At 50.3% G+C, this 16581-nt stretch overlaps 2 protein-coding genes across 5 annotated transcripts; one reads left to right on the forward strand and one right to left on the reverse strand.

The window, feature by feature from the left end:
* The first annotated feature begins 55 nt into the window (after positions 1 to 55).
* On the forward strand, positions 56 to 4208 carry SYNE4 (spectrin repeat containing nuclear envelope family member 4). Of its 4 annotated transcripts, none has more exons than XM_077773782.1 (8): positions 56 to 553; positions 747 to 897; positions 1396 to 1539; positions 1745 to 1970; positions 2130 to 2260; positions 3054 to 3131; positions 3854 to 3909; positions 4002 to 4208. In XM_077773782.1, the coding sequence occupies exons 1-8, from the start codon at positions 426 to 428 to the stop codon at positions 4180 to 4182; spliced, it is 1095 nt and encodes a 364-aa protein (XP_077629908.1). In that variant the 5' UTR covers positions 56 to 425; the 3' UTR covers positions 4183 to 4208. The 4 variants fall into 4 exon arrangements, with proteins under 4 accessions (XP_077629908.1, XP_077629906.1, XP_077629907.1 ...); XM_077773780.1 differs by having other exon boundaries at positions 1745 to 1939; positions 2012 to 2260; XM_077773781.1 differs by having other exon boundaries at positions 1745 to 1924; positions 2012 to 2260.
* An 8062-nt stretch (positions 4209 to 12270) lies between these two features.
* SDHAF1 (succinate dehydrogenase complex assembly factor 1) lies at positions 12271 to 13367 on the reverse strand. Its single transcript, XM_077773831.1, has one exon. The coding sequence runs from the start codon at positions 13274 to 13276 to the stop codon at positions 12824 to 12826; it is 453 nt and encodes a 150-aa protein (XP_077629957.1). The 5' UTR covers positions 13277 to 13367; the 3' UTR covers positions 12271 to 12823.
* Between the last annotated feature and the right edge of the window lie 3214 nt (positions 13368 to 16581).

A 16581-nucleotide genomic window follows, 5' to 3' on the forward strand; every position in this document is an offset into this window, starting at 1 on the left:
TGGTTTTGGATGGAGTGGGGGCAGATGCATGGGTTCCTGAGGGGTACTGTGTCTGGGACCTTGGATGGTGTGAGCCCTGGGATCAGATGTACAGGTCACTGAGTGGGGCAGAATCCAGGGCTCTTGAGGGGTCAGGGTTGTATCTGGAACCCCCCTAGGTGGGATGAGTGGGGTGAGCCTGAGAGGTTCCGCTAACTGGTGGGCTCAGAAGAAAGGAGTTAAGTGGTGCTGCTGCCACTTGAGCCAGGCATCAAATTACCTGAGTCCAGTTCTGCTAGTGAGTAGGTGGAGCTGAGTCTGCTCCTGGGCCTCTGGCTGCCTCAGACCTGTGTGAGTCCTACTGAGGAGGTCTGGGGGGATACCCCTGGCCAGGAAAAGGGCTCTCACTGGGGATCCTCACTGACTCTGTCCCCAGGCTCCCAGCTATGGCCCTCCCCCCATCTCTGGGCTCTAGACTCCCCTCAGAGCCCCTCAACCACCCCCCTGGAGCCCTTAGGGAACTGGACATTGCTGGATGCATCATCTGCCCTGCATCGGGAGAGAAGAGAATCAGGTAGGGGCTGGACTTTTGAAATTTGGGTCCCAAAAGGGTGGAGGCAGTAGCAGGGGTATTTTGAGGGTGGGAGGTACTAGGGCTCTGATCACCTAGGGACAGAGACGTGGGAGAGGGACCTAGGGACAGGGGTAGGGTGGATAATGGGCACCTAGGTTCAGCCAGAGGCCTGTCAATGCCTCCTACCTCCCAGACCAGAACAGGCCCAGAAACTGGGGCAAGACTCCTTGGACCCTCCCGAACACCTCCAGGGTGGGCTCAGGGGCACTGAGCCTGCTGCTGGTCCCCTGAGATTGCCAGCACCCTCTTCCAGTGAGGACCCAGCTGGGGGCAGACACCGTGAGGTGAGCTGAGGTGATTCAGGCCCCTTGTGCCAGCCATCACCTCCTCTCCCCTAGAATATGGTCTCCAAACTGGGGATGAGGTGATGATTCCGGAAAAGTGTTGGGCACCTGTGGGGGGAGGGGCACTCTAGAAAATGATTCTTTACTAATCACTATAGAAAATCTTTATTATTTTACCAACTGGGAGAGAATTGTCTCCTCATTGACCTTGGTGCAGTCCAATTCCTTGTGGGGTATCCAGCTCCATCACCCACTCCCTGTTCAGACCCCTAGGCCCCTTATGTCCACATTTCTAGGAGCCTCGAAAACCTGGAGACTTTGAACTAGAGGTCTTCAGGCCTGGCTCCACTGGGAAGAACTCCAGGTGGGAGCAGCCCTGGTACAGACCACAGATGGACTCTGCTACAGAAGGAGCCTGCAGAAGAGGGGTGGCAGCGGAAGTGGGGGCAAGGTCTGGGTTGGCCCACCGGCCCTGACTCAGTCCTCTGTGTTCCCCAGCACCTCATCTCTGGCCAGGAGGTATTGGAGGCTGAGCAGGACAGCCTATCCCTTTGCCTGTTGGGGCTGGGCCTCCGGCTGCAGGACCTAGAGCAAGGCCTAGGGCCCTGGGCATCAGCCCAGAGCGGGATGGTCCAGCTGCAGGTGGGCAGTGGGAGGCCACGGTATGGGGGGTGGGCGGGGCCTCAGGAATGGGTGCCAGCTTCCTGGCTTGGGAAATGGGTTTACTCCATGTTCCAGGTGTCTGGGTAAGGGTGAGGGGGAAGGGATATAACTCCAGGTTGCTGATCTCCTCTGTTCCTGGTGTGTGGGTGGGGGGTGGGAGTGGTGTCCAATCTTGTGTCCCCAGGCCCTACAGGCAGACCTCTGTGGAGCAGCTGAGCGTGTAGATGCACTGCTGGCATTTGGTGAGGGGCTGGCACAGCGGAGTGAGCCTCAGGCCCGGGCATCCCTGGAGCAGGTCCTGAGGGCCCTCGGAGCCCACCGAGACAGCATCTTGCGCCGACTGTGGTGGCTGCAGGCCCAGCTGGTCAGCTACAGCCTGGTATGGCCCACCCTGGCAGTCCCCGCCCCAGGTACCAATTCCACAACCCCCATGACTCTGTCCTCTGACCAGGTGTTCGAGGAGGCCAATATACTGGACCAGGACTTGGAAGTTGAGGGGGACTTGGACGGGCCAGGACCTGGTGGGGCCTGGGGACCCTGGGCACCCAATAGCTTCCCTACTCCTGCAGAACTGGAGTGGGACCCGGCAGGGGATGTTGGAGGCCTCAGGCCCTTGGGGCGAAAGACAGCCTGGACACCAGGAGCCCCCTGTGAGCTGTGTGGCCACAGGGTCCCCCAGGGCAGGGGACAAGGCCTTGAGGTGAGAGCAGGTGGGGGACATCCCTCCCCTCCTCCCCAGGCACCCTTGGGACCCCTCTGTGTGCCTCTTAGTAGGGTACTTCCCTTTAAGGGGGGTCTTGGTGGCTCTGTCTCTCCTTCTGTCTCTCTCAGTGTCTCTTTCTTGCTGTCTCAATATTGTCCTCCCTCCCTCCTTCCCGCTGCCTCTCTCAGTCTCTGTCTTCCTCTATCTCTTTGTTTCCCTCTTGTCATCTCATTTCCTCTCTCTCCCTCACTCTCCCCTCTGCAGCCACACTAGCCTCCTGGTTCTTCAAACATTCCAAATCCACTCCTATCTCAAAGCCCCCAGACACATGCCCAACTCACCTCCTCACTTCATTCCAGTCTCTCCCCAAATGTCACCTCTTCAGAGAGGCCTGCCCCGATCTCCAAACATTATCACTCCTTAACCTCTTTATTTCCGAACAGCACTTACCACATCTTGTCATGGTACATTTATTTATTAATGTACAGTCTCTCTCTGCTAGAATATAAGCTCTGGATCTAGAATATAAGTTTACATGTCCACCATATCCTCAGATTCTAGAACAGTGCCCGGCATGTAATGGACACTCATTAAATATTTGTTAAGTGAATGAATAAGTAATGTCTCTTCTCGGTTTCTTTGGCTCTGTCCCTCTCTTCGTCTCTCCCTGAGATACTTTTCGTCCCCCAGAATCTCACCTCTGTGACAACCCCATCTTGGCCCTTGCCCAACTTTGTGTCTGTCACTGGGTTCTCCAAGAGAGACCTCCCACCCCTCTACTTCCCCACAGGACATGCTCATGTCGGGCTTCAGCCACCGGAAACACTTAGCATGTCAGCGAAGACGCTCCCTGCTCCAGAAGCCTCAGGTGAGCTGTTCCTCAGCCAGGTGTATCACTCTGGAATTTTGATGGCAAGTGACAGAAACCTAACTGAAAAGGAATTACACTGTAATTCTATTTGTTCATGTAACTGACAAGGGATGCTGTTTTTTCATGTAACTGACAAGGCTGGGTGCTGCTGAAGTGATCTCAAATGCTGTCAGGGTTCAGTCCTTCCCTCTCTTGGGCTCTGCTTCTCCAAGGTGGATTCCTTCTCAACAAACGGCTGCCCCAACAGCTGAAAACTCACTTGCACTGGTATTATGCCCACCCAAGGGGAAGCAGAGTGCAACTGATCTGCTGGCAGCAATGTCCCAGGGCTGCCTCACACTTGCCCAGCTTGGGTCATGGTGTGTCCTGTGAACCAAGTACAGTGGCCAGCCTGATGGAGTGCTCTCATAGGCCAGGTCTGGCTCACATCCCTGTCCATGGAAGTGGAGATATGTGGGGTCGGCCACACAAGAACCTGAAGGCCTGAGACGGGGGTGAAATGACACCCTCCACCCACTGCACAAATTGAGCCACTGTTACCAGGAGGAGGAGGATTGGATGGAGGGCAGGCACAGATATCCACCACACATGAGAGGGTGGGGAGGGTGCCAGGAAAGGAGGAAAAACAGACTCAGTCCCGTAGGTCTATAGTAGTAAGGAAGAGTCCAGAGTAAGTGTCCCTTCCATCTATCCTGCTGCTGGCTGCTGTCTCCCCTTAGGACAAGAAGCAAGCCTCTCCCAACCTGCAGGATGTGATGTTGGAGGTAGACCCTGGGTGAGATGCCTGGGAGATGGGTCTGAGGGTGGGGGATACAGGGCTCATAGTGGTAGCGCACCATACATTCGACATTGCATTTTCCTTCACAGAGCCCCTCCTCCTGCATCCAGGTGGTCCCTGACCTTCCTCCTTCTCCTCCTCCTCTTCCTTCTCCTCCTGGGTGCCACAGTGCTCCTGCCACCGTCAGGGGGGTCCTGCTGGTCTCCTGCCCGCCTGGCCAGGACACCTTACCTCGTGCTCAGCTATGTCAATGGTCCCCCCCCAATCTGAGCACATGGCCCAGACATATGTAATAAATGGTCACTGTCCAAGGATGTGTCTTAGTCTGCTTGGTCGCCTATAACAAAATAACAGACTGGGTAGCTTATAAACAATAGAAGTTTATTTGTTACAGTTCTGGAGGCTGGGAAGTCCAAGATCTCAAGGTGCCAGCAGATTGTCTATCTGCTTCACAGATGGTCACTTTCTTGCTGTGTCCTCACATGACAGAGGGGCAGGGAGCTCTCTTATAAGGACTCCAAATCCCTTTTATGAGAGCTTCACTGTTGCAATCTACTTATTGCCCAAAGGCCTCACCTAATACTATCATATTGGGGGTTAAGACTTCAACATACGAGTTTTGAGGCGGGCACAGCCCATAGCAAGGGTGTGTGAGGATACTCGGTGTGTGAAAACTCAGAATTGGGGTACAGCCCTGATGTCTGGGCAGCCCCTCCACAGATCCCTTTGCTTTTAGTGTACAACACAGAACTGAATAAGCCCATCTTGGGTTGGGGTCCCGCAGACCCCAAGGCAAAGATTCAAGCACAAGTAGTTTATTAGGGAGATGACCCCCCAGGCAGACTGAGGGGAAGTGGGGAAGTGAGCCAGGGAAGGGAGTTAATGACCTGGTTGCTGCTCTGGGCACTGGGGGCACCATCCCACCAGGGACCTCTGGGAGACTGGGACACACTTGAAGTTGGTCCACCAAAAGGGTGAAGAAGTTGTGGCATTTACGTACCAGCTTCCGTCTCTCATTGGTTAAGGACTGTTCCTAAAGATGCCAACTGCCCAGCACCTCCGGCCTCTCCTGCCTGTCAAGGCTCCTTAGGGAAAGAGGCACAGGTGCTTGTCACAGGAAGCGGGAGGTGTGTACGGGAAGGATGCAGGTGATGTAGGCGCGCTGCCACCACCTGCCACGGCCCCTGTCCAGCACTCGTACGGGTTCTCCGTTCAAACAGTGTACATGGTGGGCTCCCAGGCTGGGCCGTCCCTGAGGTAGGACTGTGAAACCCCCCTTCCCAAGTTGTCAGAGCTCAGTCCTGTACTCTAGCCCCCAGCCTCAGGTGTCTATGCACTTCCTCTCCTTAGAGTTTATGCTATCAGGACAAGAGATGGAACAGGACTAGACTCAAGAACAAAGGCAGAATCACTTGCTAGGCTCCTGAATGTGCACTAAACACACATCTCTTCCTTAATGCTCACAACTATCCAAGGGTGTGTCCGCACTTAACAGAATGGGAAGCTGAGGCTCGAGAGGGAAAGTCCTGGCCCGAGGCCACACAAGGAACAAGAAGCCGAAGCCCAATTCCCACTAGTTTAAGTGGAAATGGGAACTGATTTGGGGGGTAACTGAAAAGTTCAGGCTGCAAGGAGAGCTGGATCCATGGGGCACAAGTGGTATCTCTATCTCTCAGTTGTTTCCTCTGGTTTGGCTTCATTCTCACCTAGCAGTAGCCAGAGTGCCCCTCAAGCCCTCGAAACATACATCCCACCAGTTCAGCAGCCAACAGGATAATCACCCTTCCCTTACAGCCCAAAGCTGGCTCCCCTGACCCATGTCACCTGCTTTCCTGGGGGCTGCTGTCAGCCCTGCCTGAATCATGTGCACTGAAAATGGGGGAGGAGCGAGTCTCCAAAAAAAAAAACCAAGGAGCTGCTCAGAAGGGCGAATGGACACTGAGGGAGAGGGGCAGGAAGCAGCAGATTCTGGGGAAAAACAGAACACAGACCTGACCTGTGTCCACATCAAGTCTCTGTCCCCAACCAAGAAGAGGCATGGTCTCCCTGGTGTCACTACAAATAGGGCGAGCAGAGTCTTGGCAATTCTGACCCAACTGACCAGGTAATGGAACAAATCTGTGCCATTCATTCATTCATTCATTCAAAACTGAGTGTCTGCTTTAAGTCAGTTCCTGGTCAGAGCAGGACTATGGCAATGAACAAAACAGGTGAAAATCCTGTCCCCGTGGGGGAGATCAACAGGAAATAAAATCTGTAATAAATAATAATACTAAATAATAATACTTAATACATTAAAAAACTAGGTAAAATCTGTAATAGGTCAGTTCATGATTAAAAGCTAAGGAGAAAACTAAAGCAGCCAAAGGGAAAAGGGGTACAATTTAATTAGGGTGGTTGAGGAAGGCATCAGGGAGACAATTATGTCATTACGTTGTAATTAAGTGATTAGAGCAAACTGTAGTGAGGAAACAAGCCACTGGACTCCTAGAGTAACGCTGTCCAAGACAGATGTAACGTGAGGCATAAATATTATTTATTTATTTATTTAAAAAAAATTTTTTTAATGTTTTATTTATTTCTAGGAGAGAGAGAGAGAGAGACAGCGTGAGCAGGGGAGGGTCAGAGAGAGAGGGAGTCGCAGAATGAAACAGGCTCCAGGATCTGAGCTGGAAGTCAGCACAGAGCCCGACGCGGGGCCCAAACCCACGAACCGCGAGATCATGACCTAAGCGAAAGTCGGACGCTTAACTGACTAAGCCACCCAGGCGCCCCAATATTATTTATTTTTAAAGGAGATATGTTTATTGAATACACCACAAGGGAGCAGCAGCCAGGACAGCAAATGTGAGGGACTATAGTTACACGGTGAAGTGATGAAGTATGGCAATGTAAGGAATTTTCCTTTTTTTGGTAACTGTGCCTGGTTGAGGGAAGCCCAATGATCAGTTAGGGCCTATCGTTATTTCTAGATGAGTCGCTTACTGAGACTGCATTCAGCTTGGTGTTCCCTGTGGGCCCTTTTAACTCCCTCAAGTTTCCACTGCTCATGCCTGTTGCCTAAAAAGCGGCCTCAACATATCCCCCCCCCACCGACATGTCGACAATGATAAATCTTTGGCATTTGGGCGGAGGTCTCATCTTCAGAAGCTGCTTTAATTTTAAATTTTCTAATAGTCAAACAGTAGATGCAGGTAAAATTAATTTTGATATCTGAGTTTTTACTGTTTTACCCTATAGACCCGAAATATTATCATTATGATATGTAATCAATATAGAAGTAATGTGATATTTTATAATTCTTTTTTCTTACTAAGTCTTGGAAATCTGATAAGCCTACCAAAACTATAAAGTTGGGTTTAGTGGAAAAACACTTTATACTGCTTGTTTTTACATTTCAATTATTTAAAATTTATAAAATTTGGGGCACCTGGGTGGCTCTGTCGGTTAAATGTCTGACTTCGGCTCAGGTCATGATCTCACGGTTCATGGGTTCGAGCCCCACATCAGGCTCTGTGCTGACAGCTAGCTCAGAGCCTGGAGCCTGCTTCAGATTCTGTATCTCCCTCTCCCTCTGACCCTCCGCTGCTCACGCTGTCTCTCTCTCTCTCTCTCTGAGAAATAAATAAAACATAAAAAAATTTTTAAATAAAATTTATAAAATTTCTATACTTAATATTTTCTTTTTAAGAACTTTTTAATGTTTATTTATTTATTTAAAAATTTTAATGTTTTTTATTTATTTCTGAGAGAGAGAGACAGCGTGAGCAGGGGAGGACCAGGGAGAGAGGGAGATACAGAATCTGAAACAGGCTCCAGGCTCTGAGCTAGCTGTCAGGACAGAGCCCGATGCAGGGCTCGAACTCATGAACCATGAGATCATGACCTGAGCCCAAGTCGGACGCTTGGGCACCCAGGCGCCTCTAACATTTATTTATTTTTGAGAGAGAGAGACCAAGTGCTAGCAGGAGAGGGGCAGAGAGAGAGGGAAACACAGAATTGGAAGCAGGCTTCAGGCTCTGATCTATCAGAGCAGAACCTGACATGGGGCTCAAATGCACGAACCCGGTGATCATGACCTGAGCTGAAGTTGGACGCTTAACCAACTGAGTCACCCAGGCACCCCTATTTATTTATTTATTTTTAATGTTTATTTATTTTTGAGAGAGAGCGAGACAGGGTGCAAGTGGGGGCAGGGCAGGGACAGCCAGAGACAGCCAGAGACACAGAATCTGATGCAGGCTCCAGGCTCTGAGCTATCAGCACAGAGCTCAGAAAATGAGATCTTGACCTGACCTGAAGTCAGACGATCAACCGAGCCACACAGGTGCCCTAAAGTTTATAAAATTAAAAAAAAAATTCCTTAGTCCCTAAGCACATTTCAAATGCTCAAGCCCCAGGTTGCTCCCAGTTATCACAGTAGGTCGAGGGGAAAAGTGCAAAGGCCTTAGAAATGTGTCTGGCATGTGGGAAGGCCAGTGTGGATGGAACATGAGTGGTGGAGGGGGAGCGTGGGAGGAGGTGAGGTGAGAGAGGTGACAGGGCCAGATCAAGTGAGACCTTGTGGACCACAGAGAGGACTTCTGATCTGAGTTAGGCTGGGGACCACTGGAGTGTGTTTTCCCAACTTCAATTCTGATACTTTCTGAACTTGTACAAAAAGAGAAGGGACAGCATTACAAGTCCTGTGGGCTCATCACCAGCTCCAGTTATTACCAATTCAGGGCCAATCCCCCCAGGCACCCACTGCCTTCTCTCTAGCTTACTCTGAAGCCAATTCTAGACATCATATTCTTTTACTCACAAGCAATTCATGGAGTACTGCCAGATCAGGATCGTTTTAAAATCAAATTACAATACTTTTACTGCTGTAAAGAAAACCCTAGTCATTCTTCCACACCATTCATATCCAGGATTGTGTCCAGTGCTGTACGAGGGAGGGAGCGGAGCAAGAATGGTAGTAACATGGGGTGCCTGGCTGGCTAAGTTGGTAGAGCATGCGACTCTTGAGGGGTTGTGAGTTCGAGCCCCACATTGGGTGTTGAGATTACTCAAAAATAAAATCTTTAAAGAAAAAAAAATTTTTTTTAAATATTTATTCATATTTGAGAGACACACACACACACAGAGTGGGAGTGGGAGAGGGTCAGAAAGGGAGACACAGAATCCGAAGCGGGCTCTAGGTTCTGAGCTGTCAGCACAGAGCCCGATGCGGGACTCAAACTCACAAACAGTGAGATCAGACCTCAGCTGAAGTCGGATGCTCAACCGACTGAGCCACCAGGCACCCCTCAAAAATAAAATCTTAAAAAAATAATAATAATGGTGGTAACTTGCTGGTGTGGTTAGTGACTCCTCATCAGGTACTGTGAGTTTCCTACACTTCCCTAAGGCCCCACTAGGTCACTTCACGTGCCTTGTCACTGGCTTGGCCCCTTGGGACAGTGGAATGTGTGACCCAAAACAAGAATGTACTCTAGTGAACTGTCATTCCCAATAGGGTGAAGACCAGAATCTATAAGGGAAACCAGATTTTATTTTCCAAAAGGGCAAGGGATACCTGGGTGGCTCAGTTGTTAAGACCCAACTTTGGCTCAGGTCATGATCTCATGGCTTGTGAGTTAGAGCCCTATGTCAGGCTCTATGCTGACAGCTTCGAGTCTGGAGCTTGCTACAGATTCAGTGTCTTTCTCTCTCTACCCCTCCCCTGCTTACGCTGTCTTCCTCTCTCAAAAATAAACATTAAAAAATTTGTTTAAGGTAAAAAAAATCCAGAAATTTAATTGTGATTGCTACATCTGTGAAGCTATGCATTTAAACTATCCATAAGAGATTTATAAAGTCTCAAAAATAACAGGCTTTACTGTTTTCAAATCTGTTGTAAAAATGTGCTCTGTGTGTAAAGATCTCCGATGCCCAAATGTAAATGACCACTGGCCTTCTGTGTTCTTGTAAGTTTTCACTTCAAATCACTCAAAAGCTTTAAGACTAGTACATCAAATTCCCATATACCCTTCACCTAGATTCACCATGAATATTTTACCGCACCACTTACACTCTTGCTAATATATTTATGTATGTGCATATATTTTGGAACCATATGAAATATACACTGTAGACATGATATTCTTTACTCCTAAATACTTTGGTGTATAGTTCTTTTTTTTTTTTTAATTTGAGAGAGAACACAAGCTGGGGAGAAGGGCAGAGGGTGGTAGAGAATCTTAATCAGGTTTCACAATCAGCATGGACCCCCAGCTTGGGGCTTGATCCCATGACGCTGGATTGTAATCTGAGCTGAAATCCAGAGTTGGACGCTCAACCAACTCATCCAACCCAGGTACCCTGGTGTGTAGTTCTTAAGAACAAGAGCGCTCCCTTACGCTAGTTATCAGAATCAGGAATTTCAACCATTCCGTTCAATTGTTATTAATCCACAATATATACCCCAAATTACTCCAAACCCCATAAGTCCTTTATAGCAATTTTCTTTTTTTAAATTTTTTTAATGTTTTATTTATTTCTGAGAGAGAGACAGTGTGAGCAAGGGAGGGTCAGAGAGAGAAGGAGACACAGAATCCGAAGCAGGCTCCAGGCTAGCTGTCAGCACAGAGCCTGACGTAGGGCTCGAACCCACAAACTGTGCGATCATGACCCGAGCCGAAGTTGGACGCTTAACCGACTGAGCCACCCAGGCGCCCCACAGCAATTTTCTTAGCCCAGGAGATTCCCGTTTGACAGGGCTAAGGGACTGAGAAGCATTGACCCTGGGCCTTAGCAGAGTGAAAAAACACAGCACAAACACAGAGAATATCAACCATGTGTAGATGTTGGCACACTCTGACCCAAAGACTTGGGGGGAGGTTTATTTAGGGCATGATCCCAGGAGACAGGGGTTAGGGAGTGGGGAGAGTGAGACCAGTCAGGGGATATGCCAAAAAAGGTGCTCATGAAATGGCAACTGCTGTGGGCGACTGGGACTCAGTCCCACAGGGGGGGCCTCCGATGAACCTTCGGGAATAGACTTGCACTTGCCCCACCTGACAACAGGCAGGCTGGAGCACTCATCCAGTGACTGCTGCACCTCCCCACCCCCCACACTCAGGCTGAGGATTGTTCCAGAGCGCATTAACCCACATTCTGTAACTCCCAGAAAGTCCTCATGCAAAGGAGCAGACATAGGAGCTCACAGCAGGAAGCTGGCAGCCTCCTGGGAACCCTCTTCTTTAGCTCCAAGTGGACCCAAACATACAAGAGGGTCACAGAGTTGGAACATCATCTGCTGCCACACCACATATTCAATCCACTCTATTATAACTGCCACATGAGGGAGGCCCTATGATGATGCCCATTTCACAGATAAGGGGACTGAGGTACGAAGAGGTTAAATCACAGGTCCATGATCATATAATGAGTACGTGTTGGAGTGGGATCCAAACGCAGGCATTCCACTTCCGGAGTCCATGACCTACTACCTCCTCCGTCACATCAGGCACTCCGCTCCCTCATTCCCTCTACCATACAAACTCAGTTCATCTGTATTACCTGGGTAGAACGTCTCCCCTCCTGACCCAGGTCACCCCGCCACAGTGGGAACTTGCTCACTGACTGCAGCCCTACCAGAAGCTTCCATCCTGGGGATTCTTAGGGCTCAAGATCTTGGAGCCAGGAGTGAGCAAGATGGAGAGGTGACTGATGCAGTTAAGATGTAATGGGGGCTGGGGGTGCCTCGGTGGCTTAGTCGGTTAAGCGTCCAACTTTCGCTCAGGTCATGATCTCACGGTTCGTGGGTTCGAGCCCCGCGTCGGGCTCTGTGCTGACTGCCAGCTCGGAGCCTGGAGCCTGTTTCAGTCTGTGACTCCCTCTCTCTCTGACCCTCCCCTGCTCACGCTGTCTCTCTCTCTCTCCTAGAAATAAATAAAAAACATTAAAAAAAAAAAAGATGTAATGGGGGCTGGATGGGTAGGACCCCATTACTATTTTCAAGACTTTGGCTTTTGCAGAGATAGATCAGCCCAGGATTAACAGGAACACTATGATGGAAATAAAAACTGAGGCTGAGAGAGATGAGCAAGATGGCGGAGGTCTCAAGTACTAATAACCAAGACAGATGAAGTGGAAGCCATGTGTGAGCTAAGAGAGAAAAGGTCAACTGGGGCTTCTCTGGAGACAAACCAGGATGGGTCGGTCCATGGATCTGCCCAGGTGCATGAACTAGGCTGCTTCAACCAATCTGCTGGTCTAGAGAGCTCCAGAGAACAGATAGCTCTCCACACCTCTCCCTCCCAGAGGGTCACTTGTTGGTTTGTGAGGGCCTTTAAAAAAAAATCCCCAAATACATGAAATCTTTAAGACCACTAAGAGGGAAGTAATCACATCTCCAATTTTATTCCTTTTATTCAACAGTCCTGAGAGAAGGGCCCAGGAGGCAGGGTTCCCCCTCAGAACCATCAAGTATAGGTTGTCTTAAGGGGTCTTCAGTTGATCAAATGGGGTAAGATAACCCAGCCCCTTCCCCACAGGTCCTAGTTTGCCACAATTAACGGGAAGAAAGTTTTCCAAAGGGGATTTAGGGCTTCTCACCATCCATCAGGGTATCTTCCCAAACCTCTCAGCAAAAAATCTGCTCTTCTCAGAGTTAAATACAGGAGAGGGGAGCCACGGGTAAATAGAAGGATGTCCCTTTCTGTCCAATGGCAGGCGTCTTGGCTCCCCAAGCTTTCGGGTAAGTAGCTCTCTGCTTGACACAGTTCAGCCAGCCGGCAACAAAGCCGCTCCAAACCCTCATGAGAGTTCTATCTGTTATCACGGATCACACAAGGTCGGTCATCTGTCACCATCTATCACGGGGGTCTCTGGGGCTCCACGTCGCTAGGAGGGCTCTCCGATCCCGCAATCCATTGAGGTGATCTTAAGACTTCTCACGTTTCATCAGACAGGTTCCCCGATCCCCCCACGCAGTCAGGCGGGCCCCCGGTTCCCCTGCGCTACCGGGTAAACTCCTCGTCCGGTCACCGTCCATGGGAGAGGTCTCTGGTGACCCCATGCCGTCGAGGGGATTCCTCGGACCACTGACATTGTCAGGCTGGGTCCCTGCGGCCCCCGCGCCGGACTCGTCGGCTGGACCCCGCGGGCGCACGAACGCACCCATGGCAGTGGCGTGGCCCGAGCGCAGCAGCTGCAGCTGGCGCCGCCCGCGGCGGTACAGGTACTCGATACGCAGCACGTCGGAGCGCGGCAGGGAGGCATGCTGCCGAAACTCCGCGCGCACTCGCGCCTCGGCACCGGGCTTCCCGCGCCCGGCGCGCAGCAGCTCGCGGTACAAGCTCAGAACTTGCCTCTGCAGCCGGCTAGGCCGGCTCATGGTAGCAGCTGGGCCCAGGGCGCACACAGGAAAGGCCCCGAGAACAGTGGTGCACAGGACCTCCGCGAAGACGCGGCCGCGCAAAGCAACAGGCACTTCCGGCCCGTGCGCTCCAAAACTTCCGCTTCGTGCCTCGGCTAGCGGGCGCAGCCGAGCCCCGTTGGCTGTCGGTCAGTTACGTCACAATATTGTGGGGCAGGGGCGGAGCTGCTGGCTCCCCGCCTGTCCAGCAGGGCATCTGTGTACTTGGGACTGCAATTCTGGGAACCCGAAGGAGGAGGGGGCTAGGTGCTCGGACTCAGATTTGGGTCGGAAGGGGACAGGGTCCCGACCTGAGTCTTGGGAAACGTAGGGGACTGGAGGTTGAGACTGTGTCCCGAGGGCGCGGGGACACTGGGAAGAAGAAGATACAGGCACACGTAGGTTTCGGTCATTAATTATTTACTGAAACAATCTTGGGAAGTTCGTGTGTTCNAGGCGGTGAAGTGCTGGGTCACGGCTGGAATAACAAGCTTCTCCGTGCTGTGGGAAGACCATCAGAGAAAGAGTGTGGGCTCCAAGTCCCCAAAGGCAGCCTGCGGCGCAGGGAGTTGCGTTGGTCGCGCCCTCTGCCGTTGGGAGTCAGGTACCCGGGCAGGAGAAGGCGAAGTCCTCACCAGTTATTGAAGCCCCGAACGCGGCACGCCTGGAACACGTCGATTAGGAGTCCTCCTGGGAGCATCAGGTCGTCGGCTGCAATTCCGTTGTAATTCCCGCAGGCCGCCCGGAGGCGTCCTCGTAGCGCGCGGGAGGCGCGTAAGGACACAGCCCCCTCGGGCCCCACCAGCACCCGCAGCGTGGGGAACCGCTCGATGATAACCCGGGAGCCCTCACCCCAGCGTGCGACCACACCCCTGCACACTTGGGCCGGGAGCCGAGCTGGTTGTCCGTTCACCTGCAGAGAAGGGAGGCGGGTCAGAGGCGGAGATTAGGGCCCGAAGTCCCAGCGGGGCTCTGAAACCACAGTGAACCCTGCTGGGTGTCTCTATCCGAAAGGCATATCCAGGTCTTTGCTAGAGGAATAAGGTCTGGTATTTGCTTTCAAATTCTCCAGCACGAACAAAGCAAAGAGTAGGAGGAAAAGATGAAAGCAAAAATGGCAAAATATTTGTTAACTGTAATGGAGTTTCATGACACCATTCTCTCTTCTTTTGTGATGCTTGAATTCTTCCGTAATAAATTCTTTCCTAAAAGGAAGCTTTAGAGAAATCCTCTCTAGAACCTGTCGCATCTCTCGCACCTATGTCTTCATAATCTAATAATCACATACTCTGTGCCAGGCACGATTCCAAGTGCTTTAATATCTGGTTATTTACTTTATGAGATAATGTATGACAGTATATAGCATTATATAATGTGATATTTTAATATATTGTCACCTAATTTCTATTATGTAATTATGATATTAAGTTTATAAATTATATTACATCCTCACCAACACTCTGGCAAGGTAGATCAGTACTATATGTCTAGATGCCTCTTGCCTTTTACTGATTAGGAAACTGAGGTCTAGAGAAGTAACATAGCTTGCCCAGGTTCACATAGCTGATAAGTGGCAGAGCCAGTTATGAGCCAAAGGGGTCTGATTTCATGTGTTTTTGACCATTCTGTTACATATACTCCCTCTCCATTAATATAAAAGTAACTGCAAGAGTAATCACAGCTGTTGTTGTTATTTTTTTTTTCTTTACATTTATTTTTTAGAGACAGAGACAGCATGAGCAGGGAAGGAGCAGAGAGACAGAGAGAGAGAGAGAGAGAGAGAGAGAGAGAGAGAGGCACAGAATCCAAAGCAGGCCCCAGGCTCTGAGCTATCCGCACAGAGTACAGACATGGGGCTTGAACTAATGAACCATGAGATCATGACCTGAGCCAAAGTGGGATGCTTAACCAACTGAGCCACCCAGGTGCCCGCAATTACAGCTTTAAAACTTTTTTTAAAGTTTATTTTTAACATTTATTTTTTAAATTTTTTAAAAAAATTTATTTCTGAAAGAGAAAAAGACAGTGTGAGCAAGGGAAGATCAGAGAGAGAGGGGGATACAGAATCTGAAACAGGCTCCAGGCTCTGAGCTGGCTGTCAGCACAGAGCCCGATGCGGAGCTCGAACCCAAGAACCGTGAGATCATGACCTGAGCCAAAGTCAGACGCTCAACCGACTGAGCCATCCAGGTGCCCCTTTAAACATTTATTTTTGAAAGAGAGAGAACGAGACTGGGAGGGACAGGGAGGGAGGAGAGAGAAAGAGAGAGAGAGACAGAGAGAGAGAAAGAGAGAATCCCAAGCAGGCTCCATGCTGTCAGCGCAGTGCTCAGACTTGGGGCTCAGTCCCACAAACTGTGAGATCATGACCTGAGCCAAAATCAAGAGTCAGATGCTTAACCAACTGAGCCACCCAGGTGCCCCTTAAATTCATTTACTTTAATCTCTACACCCAACATGAGGCTCACACTCATAAACCCAAGATCAAGTCTCAAGCTCTTCCAACTGAGCCAGCTAGGCACCTCAAGAGCTTCTATTTACTGAGCACTTAGCATATGCCACACACTCTGCATGAATCCTCACAGCTACCCTATGTGGTACTATTCCAATCACCATTTTTTGTGGGTGAGCGGGTTGTGGCAGAGTCCTAGCTGTGTTCTTGCTGGACCATGCTCCCACTCTTAGAAATAGCCTACTCTTATTTCTCAACATGCGGTTTCAGGTTTGTTTTCCTCTTACTTATAAATAGTATCCATTTTGCTTGCCCAGATTCCAGTTCTGCTGCTCTTCGGCTTCCACGTTTCTTGGGGGAGCCAGATGCCCTCCACTCTGGCCTCTCTCTCTGCTGGATTTCCAATCTCTCCTTGTCTGGCTTCAGATTCCCATCAGCACTTAAACATCCCTGGGTTTCTCCCATCACAAAATCGTAATAGTAATCCAGTTTGAAGAGGCCCTCTGCCTTTTCCTGGCTTCTCTCTATTCTCACCTGTTTGACAAGGGGAGTCCGTATGTACAACTTGTTGAGAGAGCTGTGTACTCCTGCTATCTCCATTCCTCAAACCTGCAATCCAGGAGCTGCCGCGCCCACCCCACCCCCGCCCCCCAGCTGTGATTTCTTCAGTCACTAACAACCTGCCTGGTCCTAAGTCCATGGACATTTAGTAGGCTATTTTAAACTCAGTAGTTCATTTTCACTATTCTCCAAATATGTTCCTTCTGTTTTCCTGGCCTTGTTATGTTCTCTTCCCCAGGCTTAAAATCAGGTCTCAGCTCATTTGTTGCCT

This window comes from Crocuta crocuta, unplaced genomic scaffold (genome assembly GCF_008692635.1).
Source record: "Crocuta crocuta isolate KB4526 unplaced genomic scaffold, BGI_CrCroc_1.0 scaffold267, whole genome shotgun sequence".
Classification (NCBI taxonomy): Eukaryota; Metazoa; Chordata; class Mammalia; order Carnivora; family Hyaenidae; genus Crocuta; species Crocuta crocuta.